Source organism: Paroedura picta, chromosome 4 (assembly GCF_049243985.1).
Source record: "Paroedura picta isolate Pp20150507F chromosome 4, Ppicta_v3.0, whole genome shotgun sequence".
Taxonomy (NCBI): Eukaryota; Metazoa; Chordata; class Lepidosauria; order Squamata; family Gekkonidae; genus Paroedura; species Paroedura picta.
In genome coordinates, this window is record NC_135372.1 from 88,359,294 (window position 1) to 88,386,003 (window position 26,710).

General features: G+C 43.1%; 1 protein-coding gene across 4 annotated transcripts in view; it reads left to right on the forward strand.

Annotated features, from left to right (window-relative positions):
• TESK2 (testis associated actin remodelling kinase 2) overlaps positions 1-26,710 on the forward strand; it is a 64,841-nt gene that overhangs the window by 33,907 nt on the left and 4,224 nt on the right. For all 4 annotated transcript variants that reach the window (XM_077333960.1, XM_077333957.1, XM_077333959.1 and 1 more), the window contains 6 exons: positions 9,194-9,340; positions 15,834-15,916; positions 18,646-18,721; positions 20,717-20,800; positions 23,158-23,244; positions 24,244-24,391. In XM_077333960.1, coding sequence (XP_077190075.1) covers positions 9,194-9,340; positions 15,834-15,916; positions 18,646-18,721; positions 20,717-20,800; positions 23,158-23,244; positions 24,244-24,391 — 625 coding nt within the window. The remainder of the gene's footprint in view (positions 1-9,193; positions 9,341-15,833; positions 15,917-18,645; positions 18,722-20,716; positions 20,801-23,157; positions 23,245-24,243; positions 24,392-26,710) is intronic.

The following is a 26,710-nucleotide window of genomic DNA, read 5'->3' on the forward strand; positions in this document are numbered from 1 at the left end:
AATCCACTTGTCAATTTCATCCTCTTCCCTCAAGTCACAAGAGCCAGTGTGGTGTAGTTGTTAATCCAGGTTCAGATCCCTGCTTTGTAAATTATGATGCTCTTGAAAGATCTCTGAAAGGGTAGAGAAGGGAAATGAGGTACAAAATGGGAGTTCAGAACCACGAACTTCAAGAACTAAAGAAAACCCAATGTCTTTTCTACTAGGGAGCATATCTGTACACAGCCCGTGGCGCCACGGGCGCCACGGACTGTATAAAGGAGTAAGGGGTAGTGGGGAGGAGTTAGGGCGGGACCGGTCCGGGATAAAAACTCGGAGGGGCCAATCAGGAGCCGCGAAGCGGCTCCTGATTGGCCCCTCCAAGTGCCCATCCCGCCCGAAGCAGGCAATGGGGAGCCGCGCGAAGCGCGGCTCCCCATTCCCTGCTTCACACGCACAGCGACAGGTGAGCGCTTCGGGGGCCGTTCGCCGCTGGGGGAGGGTGGGGGTGGTGGGAGCCGGCCTTCGCTCGGCCTCCGGAGCGCCCTCGCGGTAGCGAGGGCGCTCCGGAGGCCGAGGGAACGCCGTTCGCCGCTGGGGGAGGGTGGGGGTGGTGGGAGACGGCCTTCGCTCGGCCTCCGGAGCGCCCTCGCGGCAGCGAGGGCGCTCCGGAGGCCGAGAGAACGCCGTTCGCCGCTGGGGGAGGGTCGGGGTGGTGGGAGCCAGCCTTCTGTCGGCCCCGGCAGCGGCCTCGCCCGGCGAGCCCGCTCCCGGGGCCGACAGGACGCCGTGGGAGCCTTTGGGAAGGGTGGGGGGGCGGGATCCTCCTTTCCCAGCCCCCCTTTTCCCTCCGGCTTCTGCCGGGGCTGAGCTCTCCCTCGCACCCGCGAGGGAGATCTCCGCCCCGACAGAAGCCTCCTTTCCCAGCCCCTCTTTTCCCTCCGGCTTCTGCCTGGGCTGAGCTCTCCCTCGCACCCGCGAGGGAGATCTCCGCCCCGACAGAAGCCTCCTTTCCCAGCCCCCCTTTTCCCTCCGGCTTCTGCCGGGGCTGAGCTCTCCCTCGCACCCGCGAGGGAGATCTCCGCCCCGACAGAAGCCTCCTTTCCCAGCCCCCCTTTTCCCTCCGGCTTCTGCCGGGGCTGAGCTCTCCCTCGCACCCGCGAGGGAGATCTCCGCCCCGACAGAAGCCTCCTTACCCCACCCCCCTTTTCCCTCCAGCTTCTGCCGGGGACGGGCTCTCCCCCCCCAGCCCATCTAGCGCCCATTTTATTTCAATTTAAAATGGGCTTGAAATCTAGTCCATCCATATTTTTGACTCGCCATTCTCCAAGTAAGAACATGAATTGCTATATTCAAAGCTCCCTTGTGAAAAATGAAAGAAAAGCAGGTTCACAAAATTTCAGATACTCTGAGAAACCTTCACACAGAGAAATAAGCTCCTTGACTCAATCAGTTTCCTTGGAAGGCCAGCTGTCAGGGAACAGCCAGTTTAGTCTTGTGGTTAAGAGCAGCAGCTTCTAATCTCTGCTCCCCCACATGCAGCCAGCTGGGTGACCTTGGGCTCATCACAGCCCTGAAAGAGTTGACTGAGCAGTAGTATCAGGGCTGTCTCAGCTTCACCTACCTCACAGCATCTGTTGTTGGGAGAGGAAAGGGAAGGAAATTGTAAACTACTTTGAGACTCCTGGTAGAGAAAAGCAGCTGACTCTTTTTCTTCCTCTTTTTCTTCTTTCTCTTCTTCTTCATTGTGAGGTCTTTATGCTGACCTTTGTTGTTGTTATGTGCGAAGTCGTGTCCGACCCATCGCGACCCCATGGACAATGATCCTCCAGGCCTTCCTGTCCTCTACCATTCCCTGGAGTCCTTTTAAGTTTGCACCTACTGCTTCAGTGACTCCATCCATCCACCTCATTCTCTGTCGTCCCCTTCTTCTTTTGCCCTCGATCACTCCCAGCATTAGGCTCTTCTCCAGGGAGTCCTTCCTTCTCATGAGGTGGCCAAAGTATTTGAGTTTCATCTTCAGGATCTGGCCTTCTAAAGAGCAGTCAGGGCTGATCTCCTCTAGAACTGACCGGTTTGTTCGCCTTGCAGTCCAAGGGACTCGCAAGAGTCTTCTCCAGCACCAGAGTTCAAAAGCCACAATTCTTTGACGTTCGGCCTTCCTTATGGTCCAACTTTCGCAGCCATACATTGCAACTGGGAATACCATAGCCTTGACTAAACGCACTTTTGTTGGTAGGGTGATGTCTCTGCTTTTTAGGATGCTGTCTAGATTTGCCATAGCTTTCCTCCCTAGGAGCAAGCGTCTTTTAATTTCTTTGCTGCAGTCCCCATCTGCAGTGATCTTGGAGCCCAGGAAAATAAAATCTGTCACTATCTCCATTTCTTCCCCATCTATTTGCCAGGAATTGAGAGGGCCGGCTGCCATGATCTTTGTTTTCTTGATGTTGAGTTTCAAGCCAACTTTTGCACTCTCCTTCACCCGCATCAACAGGCTCTTTAGTTCCTCTTCACTTTCTGCCATTAGAGTGGTATCATCTGCATATCTGAGGTTGTTGATATTTCTCCCTGCAATCTTGATCCCAATTTGTGACTCCTCTAATCCTGCCTTTCTCATGATGTGCTCCGCATACAAGTTAAATAGGCAAGGCGACAGTATACAGCCTTGCCGAACTCCTTTCTCAATTTTGAACCAATCCGTGATTCCATGTTCAGTTCTCACTGTTGCTTCTTGACCTGCATATAAATTTCTCAAGAGACAAATAAGATGCTCTGGTATTCCCATCTCTTTAAGAACTTGCCACAATTTGTTGTGCTCCACACAATCAAAGGCTTTAGCATAGTCAATGAAGCAGAAGTAGATGTTCTTCTGGAACTCCCTAGCTTTTTCCATGATCCAGCGTATGTTGGCAATTTGATCTCTAGTTCCTCTACCTCTTCGAAATCCTGCCTGTACTTCTGGAAGTTCTCGTTCCACATATTGCTGGAGCCTAGCTTGTAGGATTTTGAGCATAACTTTGCTAGCATGAGAAATTAGTGCAATGGTGCGGTAGTTTGAACATTCTTTGGCATTGCCCTTCTTTGGGATTGGAATGTAAACTGACCTTTTCCAATCCTGTGGCCATTGCTGAGTTTTCCAAATTTGCTGGCATATTGAGTGTAGCACTTTTACTGCATCGTCCTTTAAGATTTTGAATAGTTCAACTGGAATGCTGTCACCACCACTAGCTTTATTGTTGCTCAGACTTCCTAAGGCCCATTTGACTTCACATTCCAGGATGTCTGGCTCCAGGTCAGTAACTACCCCACTGTGGTCATCAGGGATGTTAAGCTCGCTCTTGTATAGTTCTTCTGTATAATTTTGCCACCTTTGCTTAATCTCTTCTGCTTCTGTGAGGTCCCTACCATTTTGGTCCCTTATCATACCCATCTTTGCATGAAACGTTCTCTTCATATCTCCAATTTTCTTGAAAAGATCTCTGGTCCTCCCCATTCTATTGTTTTCTTCTATTTGTTTGCACTGTTCATTTAAGAAGGCATTCTTATCTCTTCTAGCTTTTCTCTGGAATTCTGCATTCAATTGGGTGTATCTTTCTCTTTCTTCCTTGCCTTTCACTTCCCTTCTCTCCTTAGCTATTTGTAAAGCTTCCTCAGACAGCCATTTTGATTTCTTGCATTTCTTTTTCTTTGGGATGGTTTTAGTTGCTACCTCTAGTACAATGTCGCGAACCTCCGTCCATAGTTCTTCAGGCACTCTGTCTATCAGATCTAATTCCTTAAATCTATTTGTCACCTCTACTGTATATTCGTCGGGGATATGATTTAGTTCGTACCTGAGTGGCCTAGTGCTTTTCCCTACTTTGTTCAATTTAAGCCTAAATTTTGCAACAAGAAGCTCATGATCTGAACCACAATCAGCTCCTGGTCTTGTTTTTATTGCCTGTATAGAACTTTTCCATCTTTGGCTGCAGAGTACATAGTCAATCTGATTTCTGTGTTGACCGTCTGGTGATGTCCATGTGTAGAGTCGTCTCTTGGGTTGTTGGAAAAGAGTGTTTGCTATGACCATTGTATTCTCTTGACAAAATTCTACCAGCCTGTGCCCTGCTTCATTTTGTACTCCAAGGCCAAAGTTGCCTGTTATCCCAGTTATCTTTTGGCTTCCTACTTTAGCATTCCAATCCCCCATGATGATAAGCACATCATTTTTTGGCGTTGCTTCTATAAGGTGTTGTAGGGCTTCATAGAACTGATCAACTTCATCCTCTTCAGCAGCAGTGGTTGGGGCATAGACCTGGATCACTGTGATGTTGAATGGTTTGCCTTGGATTCGAACTGAGATCATTCTGTCATTTTGGGGATTGTATCCCAAGACTGCTTTTCCTACTCTCTTATTGATTATGAAGGCTACTCCATTTCTTCTGCGAGATTCTTGTCCACAGTAGTATACCTGATGGTCATCTGAATTAAATTCACCCATTCCTGTCCATTTTAGTTCACTGATTCCTAAAATGTCGATGTTCAGTCTTCTCATTTCTTGTTTAACCACGTCCAGCTTGCCTTGATTCATGGATCTGACGTTCCAGGTTCCTATGGAATAAAAATCTTTACAGCATCGGACTGTCTTTTCGCCACCAGTTACTTCCACAACTGAGCGTCCTTTCGGCTTTGGCCCAGCCGCTTTATTCATTCTGGCGCTACTCGTACTAGCCGTCTGCTCATCCCCAGTAGCATATTGGACACCTTCCGACCTGAGGGGCTCATCTTCCGGCGTCATATCGTTATGCCTATTGGAACTGTCCATAGAGTTTTCATGGCAAAGATATTGGAGTGGTTTGCCATTGCCTTCTCCAGTGGATCACCTTTTGTCAGAGCTCTCAGCTATGACCTGTCCGTCTTGGGTGGCCCTGCACGGTATAGCCCATAGCTTCACTGAGCTACGCAAGCCCCCTTGCCACAACAAGGCAGCGATCCTTGAAGGGGGATGCTGACCTTATAAATTAACAAAAGCCCAGGCTAGCCTGATCCTGGAAGCTAAGGCTAGCCTACATCAGATCCTGGAAGCTAAGTAGGGTCAACCGTGGTTAATATTTGAATGAAAGACCTCTGAGGAATACCAAGGTAGTGACACAGAACCAGGCAGTGGTAAACCACCCCTGAATGTCTCTTGCTTTGAAAACTCTTCAGGGTCCAGCACCAATCAAAAGGAAAACTGCAGTCAAGAACAGAGGGAGGTTGTGATAGGAAGGGCATCCACAAAGGAACTAGAAGAAATTCTTAAGTGTAAGGATATGTTGCTGGTAACCCATATCAAGATAATTAATGAAGTCCTGGGCTTTAACCTTCTGCCTAGTAACCTAAATTATTCCTCTATGGTTATGTAACTAGAATTCCCAGTGTCATTAGTGGCAAAATGACCCTGCACCAGCTGCCAGCCTATCTAGACAGTACCATTGCACTAGGCAGGCAAGACATTATGCTGTCAAAATGCCTGTCACAGAATATTCTCTCAATATTTCTGACAGACGAATTTTCCATAACCAGGAGCTCACTACTCCCCAACCCCAGTGTGGTATATGCTGCAGGAGAGTATCTCAGTTCATCATCTGGAGAAGGGGTCCACTCTAAGGGATCATCCCCACCCTGCTTGATGAAACATAACTGGCACCCTCCTTCCCTTATTTGTTTTCACTAACCATAGTTTGCCATGATATCTAGATGTGGCAAACTGTGATTAACTCTTGCCCCCTTACAAACATTTTAAATCATGGCTTGAAGTAGATCTTGGGGCCAACCACTAGCCATAGTTTGTCAATCTGGATGTCATGGCAAATTGTAATGAATGAAAAGCAGAATATGGAGGAGGAATCTTTGTTTCAAGAAAGAAGAAACAAGAGTGTAGTGTACATACCTGCAGGGGCATTCCCCATGGCCAAAACATGATTTGACATTATATCTGAACTAAGCTTGATGAAGGTTCTTGCCTCAACATGACTTTATATGTAATCAAGACAGGATAAATTGCTTCCAGAATAGTTGTAGACTAGACAACATTAATTTAATTTGACTACAGTGTTCACTCTGCTTATTATCTTGATGTTGAGCATATTCCTTCAACCACAGAATTACTACATGCAAAAAGTGCTAAAAGAAATGTACCTAAATGTCTAAACTTGGTTATGTAAATTTTATGAAAATTCGGGCATATGCCTTAATTTTGTGCATAAATCTCTTAGTAGTTGCTAATTAATTATTTCCATTTGGGGAAATTTACCTTTTAGAACTTTAATTTGGGCAGCTGTTGTACCTACTATGTCACTGGAAATTATTATGCCTCCAGAAGCTTGTGAGTTACCTAACAGACTTCTTGATCCCTTGTGAATTTCCATGTACAACTTTTGTATTGCTGCAGTTCTGAAAGCTCACATGACAGTAATAGCTATTATATGGATAACATAAAGTGCTTTTGTCTTGTTATTAGCTGTGGCTGAATGCATGTTGTGGTATTTGTTTCCCTTATCTAGCTCTCATCGCAAACATTAGGGTTAATAGAGATAAATGTTAACACTGTTACTACTTATCATATCTTGATAGTAATCTGACATTTTTTCTGCCATGCATTGAACAGCTGCTGTATTACCAGAATATTTAAAAATACATATGGATGATGTTTAAATTATTGTAAACTCTCAATCCTACAGTTTTTACATTTATTGATCATAGTGTACTTTTATGTTTCACCCAAAACTTGTTTTTATATGAAAATTAGTGGATGTCTTTGTGCATGTTATCCCCTTCTTACAGAGGATAACATGGAATAATCTCAGTGTGAGGCATTATGGAAGTAGTGACCAAAATCTATTTTTGTGGTTGCAATAACTGCAAACATACTGTTGCTAGTGGGAAGATGTTTGCTGTCTTCTGAAAACTTGAAGCAGTGTACATCTTGGTTAATAAACTGAATTCTCCATACAATGCCATACATAAGAAGGCATTTGGAGAAATAAGGGACCAGGGTCACATATAAACTAATCCCCCCCCCCCAATATTCCTTGCTGGAATGGAAGTAAATGTTCTCTAGCAGGACTTAATTTTGTGTTACACAGTGTCATAATATAAAAGCTGGAAGGTGCTTGGCAGATTTGAAAAAGTGACTGCAGGATCTAGGGTTGTATTAACACATTTTCTTCCTAGTTTTTCTATACTATGCTGTTTCACTGATATTTAGTAGAAAACTATTGGTCCAATACCTAGGTTTTCACAGTAATATGTAATCACAGTCTTTGTAGACTCTTTCAAAAATAAACTGAATTGATTCAGATGACCATGGATATATTTTTGGTGCCTAGGGGTTGGGGGGAGACCAAAACATCATATGATGCTTGTTCACCATCTAGCTCTTCAAAGACAAACGTAAGATTTCTAAAAACTTGAACTAGAACTTTCAGATAATGTACTGTCATTATTGATAAATTTAACTTTTTCCATTTGAAAAAGTCTTGTTTCTTCTGAAGCCATAGTCTGGTTGTCATACTACACCTAGTTATATTTTCAGAGTCAATTACAAAGCCTTAGCAGTTTTGATTTCCAAACCAGCATGCAGTCCTAAACAATCCCAAATGATATTACACTAGCTCATGTGCTTAAGCAGACTGGAAGATGCATAAATAGTATGCAATTTGGGAAGCTTTTGAACAATTGTTAACCACCAGGGGGACTATGTTTTCTATTGTGGGGAACTGAAATATTTATTATTTAATAAATATTATTTATTTAAGATATTTAATATGATTTTTGCTATTAAGATATTTAATATGATTTTGCTATTAAGATATTTGATATGATTTTTGCTATAACTGCATCAGTTTTATTAAATTTATTTTATTTATTTACCAACATAAAATGCATCATTCCCATTAGATAGATATTTCTTCATGTATTAGTAATATAAGTGATACAGAGAGTTGGGAATATTTTCTTTATAACAATGTTTTGTAATATATAGCTAATATTTTATGTTGTATTTTATATCAGTTAATCTGTTTTATTCAGTTTATAGTTTCCTGTGACAACTGTTTCAGATTCTGTAAATTTTATATCTGACTAGTCTATGACTGTAACAATAAAATTGGATTAATTTGATTAAATAGTAATAAGTGTGCTAAAAACTTGGATGATATATTTCTGACTTGTGTTTGGAAGTCTCCAAAAGGCGATTTACACAGTACTTTCCTAAAGTGTACAGGATTAATTTGTCTCTATGATTACTTAATGTCATAGTGTAGTTCCATAAGTGATGAATTGTTATACTCCTGTGAAGCAGCCTTTTGAGGCATAAGATATATGAGAAATTTGAGCAAGCTTTTGAAACTTGGGCTAAGTGGCTTAGAATCCAACTAAAGAAAATGTTTTGATTCTCTTTGAGTATGTTTGAAAAAAAGACTCAGAGGCCTGCCCTATTCCCCTTCCCCCTCCTGGGCCCCTGATGCAGGAAGAAGAAGCAAGAGATACTGTAGTGTTTTCCCTGCTTGCCTAGCTAGTCCCACTTAGCCAAAGAGGGCTGTTCCAGGTGGCATCTTTCCTATGCAATGCATAACTTGCCATAACAGAAACATCTTTCTTGTGCCATGCATAACTCACAGGCCAGCTGGCATCTTCCTCACTACAGGTTTGTTTAGGAGGAGGGAGCTAAAGAGAGGTGTCTCTGGGAAAAATCTTGGTGACCATAATGCCCAGTCTTCCTCTGATTACAGTTCAGTGGATCGTATGGTTGTTGGGTTATTGATTTATATTGGTGCAATAGCCCTTGGATATTCAGATCTTTGATCTGAATTCAGATCTGCTATACTTCTTTGATCTGAATATGTTAAAGGAAATGTACAAACACAGAGATAACATTGGGTACTTATGCTATCTACATCTGAATTTACTGATTCTGGAAGCTAAGCAGGTGTGACTATTGAGAGCACGTTGTCAGTTTTGGAATGCTAGACTGATGGATATATTTTGTTGCTGGGCAGTCTTTGGTGACTTCCAGGCAGGTTAAGTGAGGATGCAAAAAAGTCATTAACTATTTATTTATTTATTTATTTATTTATGCATTTATATCTATCCCTGTTTGAAAATCTGGCCCTACTTATCTAGAACTGGCTTGTTTTGAATTGTGGACAGTCTTATCTGGTTCTTTTTTCCCAATGTGATGTTTTCCCCCCAGTATATCAACTGTGGCAATCTGGAACAGTTGCTAGACAGTAACCAGCATCTGCCCTGGACAGTAAGAGTGAAACTGGCACTGGACATTGCTCTGGGACTAAGTTACCTTCACTATAAAGGCATTTTTCATCGAGATCTGACATCCAAGGTACTGTGTTTCCATGTCAATTGAAATAGTACCACAATGGGTTGTTACAGTTTCTGGATAACAAATGTTCTCTAGTAGTTTCTCTTTCGCTCCCTTCAATGCTTGAAATGTTAAAACTGTTATGTAAAATGTCACTTTAGGGATTGTAAGAAAATAGTGAAGCGTAGGTTAGTGGATTAAACTTTCCCAGAAAAAATCATGTTGTGCAGTTTATGGAGATGTCAGAAGAAACTAATCTGAAGTAGAGGTCATTAGTAAATGAGTTAGGGGCATGTTTCTGGGGAGATGATTGCACAACTCAGGCTTGTTTGGGTTATTTATCCCAACCACTATTCATTTAATTCTAGAGAGTGAAAGCCAGCAAAACTTCTTAAAGTTGTAGGCATTGTCTCTGTGTTTCAGCTGTCCTTTCTAAAGATGTTATTTTGTATTTATGTCTGTGCATATCGTAATTTGAAATGGCTTAGCATTGTCCTGTGGCTGCTGTGGAGTGGGCGACCTGAAGAGGGGCTGGGTTGGTGGCTGGTTTTGGTAGCTCTACGTTACTTGCTATTTCCGTATCAGACTGGTGATTACAGTATCATTTTGTCATGTGAAAGGAGGCATAAGAATTTTAGCTTTGGCTTTTATTTGACCTGCGGATCGCAATTTGTCTGTTTTTTAAACATCCTAATTATTAGATGTATTTCTAGTTTTATACCACTGATTTGAGTTTACAAATCAATAAACTCTATGTGTGCTGTCTTTCAAGATTCTTAGGGATGATACCTGAAAACATTAATTTCAATTCTGAAATGGTCAACTTTGCCTACTATTTTATTTGGCGATAGCCAATCAATGAATCTTCAGAACAGTGAATCTTCAGCAATAAAAAGAATTCCACAGAAAAATAAAGCACTGAAAAATTTTCCACCCCACATCTGTGTGTTAGGGATACATTTTTCTTTATAGTATTGTTGCATAATATGTAACAAATGTATGCTTTAAGTTGTAGGGGCTTGTCTTTTCCCATCTCATCTATTATTGTCAATGATAATGATACAATATGTTGTCATTGATATATTTCAGTTATCTTTTTGGTATTTTAACTTATGTCAATGGAACTATAGTAACATGTCTGAACATAAGGGAATCCCTTAATATAACAAAAATCAGAGAAGACTGTACTTGGCCTGAAAAAACTATAGCTAGTAGATAGCTGCTCTTTATGGGAGAAAAGTAAAAGTAAATAATGCACTTCCTTAGAAGGCTTACGCAGTGCAAAGCAGATGTTAAGGTTTTCTAACATTCAAAAGGAGACTTATTTACTGCCACATCTGTTTATGCATAAGCACGTATTAACCCTTTTAGAGATTACCGCGAGTTTCTTTATGGAACTGTTGTCAAGCCTGTTAAACCACAACTTTGGTTGGGTAAACTTCCAGATGTAGGAATGTGCTTCTTACTGACAGGACTTGACAGACAAAATTATTCACGTACTGTTTTATTGCATCTCATGTAAGCAGGCATCAGTATACTCCAGAGCATTTCAGTCTTTGTAAGGACAAGTGGTTGGCATGCAGGAAGTCCCATGTCTTTTCCCTTCTTTGGAATGCTTTAACTTGTTTTTTTTTGTTTGTATTTATTTTAAGGTTTGGTTTTAAGTTGTTTATATTTATGTGTTATTTCTGCTGGCACTTAAAATAATATTTTATTTTGTATGGTTTAATTTGTTTTCTGCCTTCGTGGCCTTATGATGGCCAAAAAGACAGGGTAAAATAAAATAATTAAAATATCTCTAGGCCAGGAGAAACTTTCTGTCTTGGAAAATCATAATTTATTAGACTAAGCAATATGAGGCTAGATAGACCATTGGTTGACATAGGTTCATCTATTGCTTTGGATTTGGTGCAATGTACTATAATAGGATATTAGGAACATAAGAAGAGCTCTGCTAAATTGGAACAGTGGTCCATCTAGTCCAGCATCTTGTCTCATACAGCGGCCAATCGTTCCTCTGGACAGCCAACAGCAAGGCATAAAGACTGAGACCTTTCCCTGATGATGTTTCCTGGCTCTGAGTTCAGAGGTTTAATGCTTTTGAATGTGGAGGTTTCCATCAGCCACCATGACTATTAGCCATTGACAGATTTATCTCCTAGCTTCAGAGCTTTAATCTGTAAAAATGGAGCTATATTTTTAAAGGTGGTTAAGTAGCTGAGGGAAAATGGCTATTTGAAAGTACAACATGTGAGGGATAAAATCTTTGCCTTGTAAAATGTCAGTTGCTCACTTCTCCAAGTGTGTTGAATTTTCCTCATGGGTTTAGCATTGCAGTATGATTAATGTTATCCCTCTAGGGTTTAGCTGCATTTTGCAATGAACAAATATTTAACCACAAGCGAGCTGAATGAATGCATTCTTTGACTAGAGATAACAAAGACCATAATTGAGCAGCTTTACTGTGTATTGGGTTAGCCTGATTCAGCTAACCTTGTGTAAATTTATAAATCCCAATTTGAACTGTGTATGCTATAGTTGATTCAAGTTAAAATAAATAATACTCAGAACTTAGGAATCTAATAATAATCAGTATGTATATTTATGAGAAAAATGCATTAAAGCTTTGATATAATTCCCTTCTCCCCTCATCTGACTGCAATATATAAAGCAGTTGAAGTTTTTCTGATACTGCAAGGTGTCACTCTCAAGCAGTGTTTTTCAACCTTTTGACCATGGAGGACCCCCTGAAGTATTCTTCAGGCTTTGAAGACTCCTGGAAGTGATGCCAGCTGGCCACATCCCTGGAAGTCATGTGCCAGTGGAAATGACAACACCCAGACAGTCCCACTGTACATGACATCAACAGACCACTCCCACATTGCTGGAAGTTGTGTTACCAGGCCTATTCCTGTGTCACCAGAATTGACATAACTATTAGACCCAACCACCCACACCTATATTTGACTTTCACACATTCTTAGAGATGCCAGATTGGGGGGGGGTTAACCAAAACCCAGGGGCCATCAGGAGGCCCACCAGCAGGGCCAGAACCTCTTGATGATCCTCTTGATGACCTCTTGATGATCCTTGGGATTTGGTGACTGTGTGACACAGAGGGCTGGACTGATCTATCATGGCCTCCCTCATGTTCTTATGGTTAGCATGCAGCCCATCAGGTAAATATTCCCAGTCAGGAGTGGGGCTGGCTTCTGCAAGGTTACATTGAAGGAAGGTGAGGAGGAGGAAGCTGTGGCCAGGCTTCTAGGCTTCTAGCGGAGGGAGGACGCCTTATCTTGTCTAGAGCGATGCAGCCACCTTGCTAAGTCTTTAGCCACAAATGTAGGTGGTGGTGGGATAGGTTTAATAGATATGACAATTCTGGTGACACAGGAAGAGACCTGGGAACCCCAATTCCTGTGATGGAAAAGTGCTAGTATGCATAGCCTCACTAATAAAATAAATCATTAATTTAAAAAATACTTGTTAAATAAGAAGTTAGTTTCATTTTTGTGTGTCCAATATGCTAAATAGCAAATCTTTCCTGAGCAAAACAAAGAAGCATTCATCTCAGCTGTCATAAAGCCCACTATGCAAAGCAGCAATTCTCTTCAGGGAAAATGATCTGTATGATTTGGACATGTTCTGAGGAGATCTCCAGGCAACGCCAAGAGGTTGGCAATCCTAGGAACCTGAGTATATATTTTCTCAGGATCAGAAATGGCTGCCAGGACGTAATGAAACCTGGAAAGAAAGGAATTCTTATGTAGGCTGTGTACAGTCCTTGCACTGGATCCTGGTGTAGTAGTTCTTAGCTAGGGATGCCAGCCTCCAGGTGGGACTCCTTACTTCTTTCCTTGGTATTGGGGCATGCAACGAGAGAGGAAGCAGGGGGAAGAGCCATGGGTTATTAAAAGCCAGCCTCCTCTCTCTTCCCTCCCAGCCACCCTTCCCACATAAGCCCTGGCTCCCTTTCCTTTGCAAGCTCACCAGTTTTAGGCAGAACCCCCCCCCCCCCAAAAAAAGAAGTATTTCTGCCTTTTTCCTTGACATGGTGCATATAGCAGGAGAGGAAGTTTGGGCGGTTAGGAGCCAGCCTTGTGTCTGCCTGTCTGTCTCCCCCCCAGTCAACCTCTCCACAAACCCTGAATCCCTTTCCTTCCCAAAGCTCACAGTTTTAGGTGAAAAACAGAACTGCCCAATAGTGCTACCGAAAAGGAACATTCTCCAAGGAGCATAAATATTAAGAAGCAGGCTTGACAAGGACTGTGGGTGGGGGAGAGACAGTAGGCAGGTTATGTTGGGAATAATTAATCAGGCTCCACCTCCTCCCAGCTGGGAAAACCATCAACAGACTAAACCACTCATGCTTGAAGGGAAGGGAGAATGAGGGAAATGGCCAGTTCCCAAGCCTAGCTAAGGCAGCAAGGGAAATGCCAGGGAGCCCTTCCAAGCCCCTCCCCCCACAGACCCCTGGGGGCCTTGGAGTCCCTGTTGGGAAACACTGCTCTAGAAAAACCCACAGAGCCTCTGTTAACGCATGCTTATCATTGCTCTTGGAGCACAAAAAAAAAATCACTTCATTGGGTTTGATCCCAACTAGTGTTTTCATGGGCCCAAGGATTTCATCTTACAGAATACTGTTTTCCTGTCTCTCCCTTCCTGTAGCAGCCCCAAACCCTGATTCAGGGGGGCTTTTACATATTTTCTTTGTTTCTACTAAGATTTATTTGTAAATATCCTTGTATATATTACAAAATCTCCTATCTAGATTGCAGCCAAATCATATGAATGATGATTTAGAAATTAGTCTTATGGAATTGGATTTCCCATCTTTAACCGCTCCTTCGGAGCAGAATAAATAAAAGAGTAAGCCCTAAGGGGGAGGAGAAAGGGCGGGCTCTGTCCAGGATAAAAACTCAGAGGGCCCAATCAGGAGCCGCTTTGCTGAGTGTCAATCCAGGGCCAAGCACCCATTGGCTGCTTGGCCCAGCCTCACCTTGACCGGCCAGGGACTCACCGCACACAAGGAGAAGCCGCCTTCCCCGACAGTGAGTACTTCTGGTGGCTTCCCCTCGCCCTCGCGAAACGACCAGGGATGCCGCGTTGCAGTCCCTGCTCCTTTCCCACCTGGGGTCCCTTCCCACTGGCCATTCCCCACCACCGCTTCCCCACTCCCAGACACACACGCACGCACACAGCCTCACCAGCCAAACCCCCCTGGCTGCCCCTCCTTGCCCCGCCGCCGCTTCCCTGCCCCCACAGACAGACAGACAGGCACACACACACACAAAACCCCCTGGCTGCCGCCCCCTATCGCCCCGCCGCCACTTCCCCGCCCCCACAGACACACACACATGCAAAACCCCCTGGCCGCCCCCCCATTGCCCCGCTGCCGCTTCCCCACCCCCACAGACACGCCGCACACACACACACTCTGCCACCCCATCCCCCACCCCACAAATCCACGCACACACTCCTCGCTACCCCCCTCTTCCCTCGCCACCTCCCCATTCCTCCCCCCCACGATTCCCCCCAACCTTCACACCCCCCTGGCCCCTCCCCTTTTACCTACCTCTCTGCCTGTCTTCCTTTCTTCCTTCTTACTTCCTGATTTCCTCTCCCACACCCCACACATCCACGCACACACTCTAACCCCCCTCTTTCCTCCCCACCTCCCCCTCCCGATTCGCCCCCCCATGATTCCCCACAAACCTTCACCCCCCCTGGCCCCTCCCCTTTCACCTACCTCTCTGCCTGCCTTCCTTTCTTCCTTCTTACTTCCTGATTTCCATACTTCCTCTATTTCTCCGTCTCCTTCCTGTCTCTCTGTCTTTCCCTCTCACTTGCTTCGTCTCTCTCCTTTACTTTCTTTCTCCCTTCTACTCATCCCTTCAACCACCCCGTGCCCTTTTTTCTCCCTCCCATACCTCCTTTCCTCTTCTTCCTTCCTTCCCCACACTCCGTTCTCCCCCTCTGCTAGGGCCTGCAGTATTTCTTCTACAGCGGGCTTATTTTCTAGTTCCCTATAACTGTGTTTTCAAATGCACTGGCCTAGCATCATATCTCTGATACAAATGATATGTCTGCTCTCCTGAATGCCTGCTGCTTTTAAATACAGTTAAAGATGATAGGAAATCTAGTCACAGGTGTCCTATATCTCTTCTGGTTGTGCCACTGCAGTGCCATCCTAAGCAGAATTGGGTGTTTCTGTGTCCCTCAGAGTCAGTGGGCTTCAAAGGGTGTAATATTGCTTTAGTATTGTACCATCAGTCTCTTTAGTTTTCCAGAATGATTTCGGTCCATGGGCAACTGCATCTGTTCAGGTAACTGCTTTGTAATTAGGGTTAGGAAGGAAAATCTCTTGCTCAGTCAGATCCTCTGATAAACCTAACTAATGACCAGCTGCACAAAAACATTATTGTTACCTTGGATAAGATGCATCTCTTATGCAGGTGTAAAGGAGGTTTAAAAAAAACATGAGCAATATTAATAATTCTCTTTTTCCATTCAGAATTGTTTAATAAAGCATGATGAGAATGGATATTCTGCTGTAGTTGGTGATTTTGGGTTAGCAGAGAAAATCCCTGACTACAGGTAAGTGTTAATTTTGATTATCTCTAGACATTCTAGTTTCTTTGTTGCAGTCATAATCCACATAGCTGTGAAGCATGGATAAATGCTTTTTGAGATGTGGCATTGAACTTAGAAGGCAGAGGAAGAATCCTTCTGATTATTTCTGTGTTAACAAATCTCAGACCTCTCAACTTCTAGTTACTCTAAATTTGCAGAACTCTCTCAAAATCTTATTGGTGATTGTTGACCAAAGAACTACTGTATCTGTTGCTAAATTTCTGTTCTCTGCAATGAAAATACAGGGGGAGAGGATGTCCTGTGTGTAATTTGTTCTGATTCTAACCCTTGAACTGTAAAACATATTAGGATGAATGACGTATGCTGAGATTTTATGTAGGCGGGTCATTTGATATAGTGACATGGCATAATTAACTCCTAAAAAGAAAAGTGGTTTGATCTGACAGCCATCTCCAGATTTCCAGTATCTAAAGGAATGTAATTGGTGTTCAGGAGTGGAAAAAGAGAACAAGTTTTGGAATGTTGATAGACGACGGCTTCTTGACTGTAGAAAGCTCCCTGTGGGCATCACTGTGTCTTGCTCTCTGCACTGAAACATTTCTTGCTAGCCTCCACTTTCACATTTAAACGTTATTGCAGACTAGTTTTACTGTATTATATGAAACTAGGAAAAGAGCCCATTGTAACCCAAATACAATTGGCGCTAGAATGGGAAGGACAGGGCAGCAGGCAGGAAGGGAGCGAACCTTACAGGAGCCGTCGTTGAGGGCGTGCGGCGGCGTGCGGCGGGGGCGGCGGGGCATCCTCGGCTGCTTGGCGGTTCTGTCGGCGGTCCCTCGGCGGCCATTTTCGGAGCTCCGTGGTAAGAATGGACGGGAGTCCCCGGCAGCCGCACGCAGGGCGGCTGCTGGGGGCTCCCTGGGCGGCGGCCTGACCCGCCAATCGGCACCCTTCCTCATCCCGGACACAGCCCGCCTTCCAAGGGCTTACTGTTTTATTTAGTCCATGGCGCCCGTGGCGCCACGGGCGGTGTACAGATACTCTTTGTGCTGGTGGAGTGCTATAAAGATACAATTACTATTAGAATGACTATTCAAATTTAGATAACAAACACATCCCAAATTTGTCTGCAAATGAGTATAGGTCATCAGCTCTAGTGCCATGATAGTCTTTTAAATATTTGGTTGAGATCAATCCATAACGGAATTGAACTAGAACATTTCAGTCATAACTGAAATAGAAATGAAGTCCAATGTGGGGAAGGACATGGATCAATGGTAGAGCATCTGTCTGCTTGGCATGTGGAAGGTTCCAGGTTCGAGCCACAGCATCTCCAGTTAAAAGGGCCAGGTAGTAGGATGGATAAAAGACTTCCACCTGAGACCTCTGCCTGAGATCCACCCTGAAGAGCAGCTGCCAGTCTGAGTAGACAATACTGACCTTGAGGGACAAGTCATCGAATTAAATGTTATAGCTAGCTTCATGTTTATTGATTTGACTCAAATCAGAGTTTTGTTATATATCGACCAAGCACAATTTGCAAAAACAGAATATGAAATAGAGACCTTATCTGTCATACTCCCTAGGTAGAATTCTTTTCAGACTTGTCTGTGGAGAAATTTGTAAAACAATGTTAAAGAGAACCTGTGTGGTGGATGGGGATACCTGAGTTCATACCTCCATGCTGCCATGAAACTCCCTAGGACATTAGGCTGACCTCTCTTTTCCTAACCTACCTTAAATTTGTTGTGAGGATAAAATTGGAAGCATAGAAACATGAGTTTCTTCATGAGTTCTTCAAAGGAAGAACAAGCTGAAAGAAGTAATAGATTGTTAGGTAGAAGATTGTCCTGAGAGAGCTTGTTCTGGGTGTGGCTCATGTTTGAGAGATCCCATACATATGGTTTAAATTTTTGTATTTATATTTATTTATGCTTGGTCTTATTTTTATGCCTTGTACATACTTGTAAACAATTTTGCATCACTTTGGCCTCTTATGCACGGCAGCAGCTACTGCGCGCTGCCACCATCCTGTTGCACCAGGCTAGGATGCCCCGCCATTGCCCGTGTATGCATGGGGCGGGGCATGCTGGGCTGCCCCGGTGTGGTGCGCTCACTGAATGCCGGGACCAAAAGATAAGCCGGCGCAGCAGGGGCAGGGGGAGGTTTGGACAGCCCGGGGAGGGAGTGGGGGGGCCAGGCCTCCTCCGCAATCCCAGGTGGGGGCAGGGGGTCGCCCCTGCCAGCTCCTGGGCTCTGCAGAGCCCATAGGGGCACGTGGTGTCCCTACAGGGACACTGTAGGGTCGGGGCTGGGCGGGCCAACAAGCCTGGCGCTGGCGATTACGCACAGCGCCAGCCCGCCGCAGCCCCGGCTTACCCAGGAAACTGCAGAAGATCCCGCAGTTGCTTACCGCGGGCCTTCTGTAGCCCTGGGCCGGGAGGCGCCTGCACAGGTGGCGGCAGCAGCGAGCGTTATCGGGCATTCTGGCCCGTGCATAAGAGGCCTTTGTGGAAAAATATGGAAAATTGTGGCAACCTGTCTGCTTTGGTTGTCATCTCTATCTTTTCCAGCTTTTTCTGTGGTCCAAAAGACTGGAGTTGGTGCGAATGGCAAGAGAACAGCTTACACTGTGTCCCATTGTAAAAGCTATGTTACTTGTAAAATTTTTATGAAATCTTTTTTTTTTATATTTTCCTCTTTCTAACCATCTCCCCTTAAAATGTGTAAAGTGAGAAGCTGCCTGTGGTGGGCTCTCCTTATTGGATGGCACCTGAAGTGCTGAGAGATGAGCCTTACAATGAAAAGGTTGGTACACTTTAAACAAAAATCAAATAATTAAATGGTACCTTCAGAAGAAAAATTTTGGCGCGGCCATGGAGAAATCCCTTTCCTGTGAACTTGCCTACTGAATTTCAGGAGTTAGCAAGAAACAGCAGGGCTTTGAAAATAATGAGTAGTAGTTTGAATTGGAGCTGGAAACGAGTTGGGAGCTTGGAAAGTTGAATTAAAATTGGTGTAATGCACGAACTCACTTCACTCAACAAGTTTGCAGCCCCAGACCCGAGATTTTGGAAAACTTCCCAGATCAGATTATTCTTCCAACTATAGCATGTCTGTCTTGTTGAGGTTCAACCTGAATAAGTTCACCCTCACTGCAAATTCCAGGCACTGGTTAAGCCGGATCATAGCCCCTGTGGGAGCTGCTGGAAAAAAGAAAAACTGGGTGTCATCTTGATCCTAGTGACGCTGCACCATATACCACCTAATGACTTCTCCCAGCAGTTCATGTGCAAGTTAAATCCATCCAGCCGAACATATACTACTGATGCATCCACTAAAGTAGCATACCTAAAAATCCAGTGATTGCTATTCTTTCAATAACAAAATCTCTAAATTCCTGTGGAAACAAAAATATTTTGCAGCCTCTGATAAAGTCTTGTAAGGCATTAGTTCTAATTTGTTTCTTCAAAATCAGTCTTTGAACACTGCTTCACATGGGAGCCACTGTGGTTTAGTAGTTGGCATCAGGCTGGAGGGAGACAGGTTTAAATTCCCACTCCAATATGAAGCTCACTGCTAGTCATGATCTCCTAACCTACTTTACAGGGTCAATGTGAGGATAAAAGGGATGAAGAAACTGAATGTTACTGAATTCCCTTAATGAAGGGAGGTATAAAAATAAAACATACTGCATGTCCTGATCCAGAGGATACTTTGAAGACTCCACTTTTTACAAACACAATTTCAGCAGTTTAATATGGGTAAAGGTAAAGGTATCCCCCGTGCAAGCACCGAGTCATGTCTGACCCTTGGGGTGACGCCCTCCAGCGTTTTCATGGCAGACTCAATACAGGGTGGTTTGCCAGTGCCTTCCCCAGTCATTACCGTTTACCCCCCAGCAAGCTGGGTACTCATTTTACCGACCTCGGAAGGATGGAAGGCTGAGTCAACCTTGAGCTGGCTGCTGGGATAGGAACTCCCAGCCTCATGGGCAAAGCTTTCAGACGGCTGCTTTACCACTCTGCGCCACAAGAGGCTCATATGGGACTTATCCCTAAATCCAAAGTAACACTTAAATTCATATTTATTGGAGGTGTGTTTAATCTCTTATCCCCTTTTTAATATGGGACTTATCCCTAAATCCAAAGTAACACTTAAATTCATATTTATTGAAGGTGTGTTTAATCTCTTCTCTTAACTAACATGTACAGAGCATTTATTTCATCTCATTGCACCTAGTACACTTTATTAAATTAGATGGTATTTTGTCCTGTCCTAAGGGCTGTCCTTTTTAAATAGTTCATATTCTAGTGATAAATACAATACACTGGTATGATTGTTGAGTGAGTTTTGAATAGCTGTATGCTCTGAAACTTGTCCATCCTTTATGAAGTAATGCTTTTCTCTGGCCCTAAATAAACCTGATTGTAGGAGTTTGGTGAAGTATTCCTCCAGACGAATTTTGTCTTAATTTGTAATGCAATCGTTTTTCTGCTTTTGACATGAGTAGAGGATGGAAGAAGCATAGAACAAACATACACTGCTGTACATCATTATTTAAGATAACCATCCTGTGAGGGTGCAGTCATGCTGCTCCTTTGGGGAAAGTTCTGGATTTGCTTTTGCTTGAGTTCTAGAAAAGTGGTGACTGTTGGGTGGCAAGAACTTTAAATGCCATAGAGAGGTGAGAAAAGAGGGTCCTTTTGTGGAATGTGGAGGAAACCATGGCAGATAAAGCAGCTGAAGAGTTCCTATAATTAAACTGTGGTCACCTTTCCTTTTCCTCTCACCCCTCTTCAGGCGGATGTCTTCTCGTACGGAATCATTCTTTGTGAGATTATAGCCAGGATCCAGGCAGACCCAGACTATCTCCCTCGCACAGAGGTGAGCTGTCAAAAGGACTGACAAGGGAGAAATGCTCAACAGTTTCACTGGGTCATTACTAATTTCCACACATGAACATAAGTCCTCTAATAAAGTGTTAATTCTGTGCTATTGCTACAGGCAGTGAGTGACAGATATTTTCTCCTCCCTCTTTTTAAAAAATGCACAGTTATAATTTGCAGCTGAGTATTACACAGTCATGAGCATTGTGGATTGATCTCTGACTGGCATATGGAACTGGTTACTTCTGCAACCCTGCCCAGTGAAAGCACAGGGTCTGAAAAAGGAATGCTTTTTCCTTCCATTACAATTAAATTCTGAAACTGATGAGGCAGCTCTTTATCCCAAACCCCACTTGCACATTTTCTTGGGCATTAAGCTTATAGCTGTTTTGTTTACCTGTGCTGGTCTCATTTTAGATTTAAGATAGAAAAATAGGCCAAACTTAGTTGAATTTAAAAAGTGGCTTGAAGTTATGTCTCACTTGAGAGATTTCTGCTTTTATATTATCTTTCTGTCTTCCTAGTTACTAGTATGAATTTATTTTCATGAGAATGTACTGAACTGGAAGGCTAATATTGTTAGACACATCTTAAAACTATCTTTAATGGATTTCATAATGCCAAAAAAGTACTGAACTGGAAGGCCGGTACTGTTAGACACATCTTAAAACTATCTTTAAGGGATTTCATAACTGTGCCAAGGCAAAGTTATTTTAAAACTATGCTCCTAGATAGATCATGATGCAAGTCAAGGGTTTCCTGTTTCACCAAGAAGTGGCTATACGTTTATTTCCACATTTTGCGGTAATTATGGCCAAATACTGCAGTTAAGAGAACTGGTCATGTGAGCAGAACTTCCTGACCTTTCATATCACACCAGGCTTCCTGGTGCAACTAGGCATAGCTGTAAAGTATTCCACAGTACATCTCACAGCTCTAATATATTGGAGTTCATTAGCAGACCAAAGCCCTGGAACTGTACTTACTGTTGCACGGAAATGGAACCTTTTAGAGAGCCTCTCTTGCTCTCTGTTTAACTGCATAATTAGAAAGAGAAGTTTTTGAAAATAACCATGGGTTGGCACTGTGCTTCTTAAGCATATATGATTGGATATTCCAGCACAGGCAGAAAGGCATGTCCTCTCCCATGCTGGTCCAGGAATGGATTGTCCACACAATAGCAGTATTTGGTGTTGCTGCATCACAATTTATTTCAGGAGTAGCAACAGAGAAATTGTTTAGGCTATGTAGTGGCAGTATCCATTTTATCTACTTTTGTGTGACAATCCCATGGGCCATTTTAAGCCCTAGGAAGCCCTAGACACAAATGCAAATCTTTTCCTGCATTCCCCTTCCCCTAGTAGACCCCTTTGACTCTCAGAATCCTGGAGCCAGGAGTTTAGGGACCTATGTGAACAAAAACTCACATAGGATGGAGGGACTGTAGTGAGGAGGGGAGAGGCAAAATCATCTCTTCTCACTCTTCTGCCAGCTCTGTGTTCATTGATACAAGATGTTTCATTGGGGTAAGAGGCAAAGAAGTACATTTTCCTCATTTACCCCTCCTCAGTGCAGCTGTGTATGCTGCAGAGCCTTTTGTTCACATGGCTGCCTCATCTCTGGCATCAACTTTTCATAGGTTAAAGGTGCTTCTGGCAGAAGCAAAGTACAGACAGGATCTGCATGCACAAGTGCCTTCGGTTTCTACTTCACAGAATTCATCCCATAATAACAGAAAGTAATCCTGAAAACAGGACTAGCTCAGGCAAGCTAAATTTTTATTATATTTATACCTGCCCTTCTTCTTGATGGCTTACAAATAATAGTTAATATCTTACACATTAAATCCAAATAAAAATTAAAAAAACAAATATCTTCCTTTCCACAAAAATATGTCTGCCATTCAATAGGAAGGTCCCAAAATGTACTTTGACCATGATGTGGTGGGCCTTTACCAGGTGCCTAAGTAATGGACTGATCCGTTGGTCTCCAGCATCACATTGCTTGGGGACAAGTAGCAATGAGTCAGCACTGCTCTACCTCATTGTTCAGACAAAACACATAGAAATTAAACCTTAAGGAAAATCTGGAAAAAAAAACTAATGCACAGCAGTCTTCCTTTACTTAGGAGGCTTGAGTCATCTTTGATCTATAGTCCTAACCTAACAAATGTGACTTGGTATATGCTAGCATAGAGGATAATCTGCAGGTGCAACATGCTGGTGTTGAGAAATACCTGCCTGCCTGCCTTTACAATCAATATTTTGCGTTTTAACTCTGTCTTCATGATTTTCTTGTTTCCTTGTCTACTACACATTCTGTCTATTTGTTGAAATTTCATTTTATTGTCTGCAGAATTTTGGCTTGGATTACGATGCCTTCCAACACATGGTGGGGGACTGTCCTCCAAACTTCCTCCAGTTGGCCTTCAACTGTTGTAATGTAAGTATATTAGAGACCAAGAAAACAAAATGTGGGCTCTTTAAAACTCTTTGTAACATGAAGCAAAACATTACCAAGACCTTTATTGGTTTGGAAGTATGGTTCAAGAGCTGTTCTGTAATACCTTTACACGTTTTTGAGGCTTCTGAAATCCCCTGTTCAGTCAGCTAAATGTAATAGCGTTTTCCCTCCCCAGAATTCATCACTGTGCATGTACTTACATTGAATTTCATTGCAAAATCAGAGTCCAATAGCACGATGACCCACTTGAATTGAATTTCATTGTTCATTCTCCCAATTTGGAGAAATTCCTTTGGGAATTCCATACAATCTACTCATGTTTTCACCATCTTGAACAATATAGTGTCATTTAACTAGTTACAGATCTGTAAAAAGACATGCCTTCTTATATCATTAATGTCAAGCTTACTCAAAAACCTTTAGTGAACCTTCTTAAATGCTTTTTGAAATTCTCACATATGCAAAGAGTTGGATCCATCCAGCTTTTTGTTTGTTCTCACATACTTTTCTTCTTTTCTGTAGTCTCCATTGCACATACCTTTTCTTTGGGTCTCATGAATTCCAGCATAGCCTTTTTCATGTTCAGAGGGGATCCTCCCTCCCTTTTCCATCAGTGGAAAAGCTGGCTGGGTCCACCCTAGTATCTCTCTTCTCACCCCTATCTATATACTTGTTGATTCTCTTAGAGAATTCTATGAGGTTGGTGAGACAGGTCTTCTGCAGAAGTCATGTTGATTTCTTTTCCGCAAGGCTCACTCTTCTGTATGCTTAACAATTTTGTCTTTGATAACATTTTATACCAATTTACCTGGAATTTTAATCTTATCTGGAATCTTTTTAGTTTATGATATTTTTCTTATAATATTTTGTTTTGTATTGTAAGCCACTTTTAAAACTTTTATATAGAGATGGGATATGAATATTTTACATGGTTCAGCTGAAAAAGATAAATGTAATTTGCTTATCTGTTTTTCATAGATGGACCCAACACTACGACCTTCATTTGTGGACATTGTTAAGACACTGGAGGAGATACTAAACTGTTTAAAAAATGAAGAGGCTGAAAGAGAGAGGAAGCTCTTAAATCTTGACAATACAGAGAGAAAAGCCATCTCTGTTTCCAAAGGTAGGAATTGCAAAAGAGAGAACACAATGTGATTGCAAAAGCAAGCACATTTCTACTACTAAATAACAAAATACGTTATAAACAATATTCTAATGAAATCAGATTTCATTAGATAATGAGCGCATTTTTCCTTTTTCTTCAATCAATAATAAATTCTAGTTGTGGAAACAGCGGAATAAAATATGCAATCACACAGAAGTTTCAGAATATATGTACAGCTTTCCACTGAGAGATAGAGATAAACATATATGTGTTACTAAATCAGCACTGTACCTCAACAGTCTCTGGCAGTTGCACAGAATCTGGCAATTCTATGAGTTTTCAGGTTCAGAGTCTTCCAGAAGAAAGGAGGTATACCATTCCTTCAATCTTCCTAGGATCTTTTGGAGTATAAGTGTAATAAATACACATCTAAGGTCATTCTAAAAGGAGCAGTACAGCAGTATGTGTCCATCCTTAATTTCCCAGTAGCAAAAGGGCACAAATACTGATGAAGTGGTACATTGTGGTATCTCCTTTCTCATAAAGAAATTGCAATGGGCCAGAGTGGAAGCTATCCAGTATTTGGGAATCAGTAAATTAAATAGTTTGACAATGATAGTTTCTCATTCCTTGATTGTGTTTTGCAGCAAAACATAAATGGTGTTGAATTTAGATTTCTCAAATCTTCTGCTTGCTTTTTCCTCTTTCTTCTGTTATGTAGTGAAGGACTCCCAATTAGGCTTGTGCGATTCGGCCGCTTCGACGGCCGTTCCCTCCGGGCGCAGCCAGTGCCGCACCGCGGGGGGGGGGCAGTGCCTGCGTGGTTGCGCCCGCTGTCACGCCGCTGCCGGCACCGCCCTCCCCCCCCCCCCCGCTGTGTGGTGCTGGCTGCGCCTGGAGGGAACGCCTGCCGAAGCGGCCGAATCGCACAAGCCTACTCCCAACTTTCCCAATTGTTATTCCATGTATCTTCTCTTTTTGTTAAAAATAAAACATTTTGGCTTATTTACAACATAAGTAAAGGTAAAGGTATCCCCTGTGCAAGCACCGGGTCATGTCTGACCTTTGGGGTGATGCCATCTAGCGTTTTCATGGCAGACTCAATACAGGGTGGTTTGCCAGTGCCTTCCCCAGTCATTACTGTTTACCCCCCAGCAGCAAGCTGGGTACTCATTTTACCAACCTCTGAAGGATGGAAGGCTGAGTCAACCTTGAGCCGGCTGCTGGGATTGAACTCCCAGCCTCATGGGCAGAGCTTCAGACTGCATGTCTGCTGCCTTACCACTCTGCGCCACAAGAGGCTCTTTTGAATTACAACATATATTGACATTATTGTTTATTAGTTCATTATTAATACAATCCAGTAAGATACCTAACGGTAACATTGTGAATTACTTGATTTTCAGAACACTCTATAGTGCCTATACTTCTTTTTTGATTGTTGTGAAGTGGCCATGTTTTAGTCTGGAAAAAAATATGTAAGGTCTTTGTAAAAGACATTTGTCAAAGCCACATTGGGTCCTTATTGGGGAGAAAGACAGTTGGGAAAAGAGAGAAACAAGCAGTGGAAAATCCTATGGCCAGGAGCAAACAGCAGAAGGCTTCTCCAGCTTCCCAGAGATAGAGACTTTGGGGGAAGGATTGCCAAACCTGGATTAAGAAATTCCTGGAGATCTCATAGAATCAGAATCATAGAGCTGGAAGGGGCCATACAGGCCATCTAGTCCAACCCCCTGCTCAATGCAGGATCAGCCCTAAGCATCCTAAAGCAAGGCGTTTGAGGAGGGGAAGGAGCTCAGCAAGAATATGATCCTCTGCAGCCCACCTTCTGAAGCTGGCGTTTTCTTCAGAAAGTTAAGCACGGTTCGCCCTGGTCAGCACTGGGATGGGAGACCACCAAGGAAGTCCAGGCTCACTGCTGTCCAGAGGCAGGCAGTCGCAAGCCACCTTGGAATGTCTTTTGTCAGGAAATGGCAACTGCAGCAGGAAGAGTTAGACTTTTGTGATGCATCACAGTGCCATCTGGTGTGCTTAAGGAGTCTGGAGTGGAAACTGTAGCATATGTGTTATTTCTAAATGTTAAGATAGAAATTTCACTAGGCAAGTGCTTTCTGTTAATCCATAATGATTTGTTTGTATTTATTTTGTTAGTGATGCCTTATTTAAATGTATTTAACAGATTTTCCCCCAAAGCCCAACTGCTGTGTCTCCTAGTTTCTGCACAGGACAATGTGCTATTTCAAGGCTGATGTGGAATATAACTCCTTCACTTCCACAGGGAAGTATTGCTGCTTTGCCTTCACCTTTCACAACATGGGGTGTCTTTACTCTAGGGAA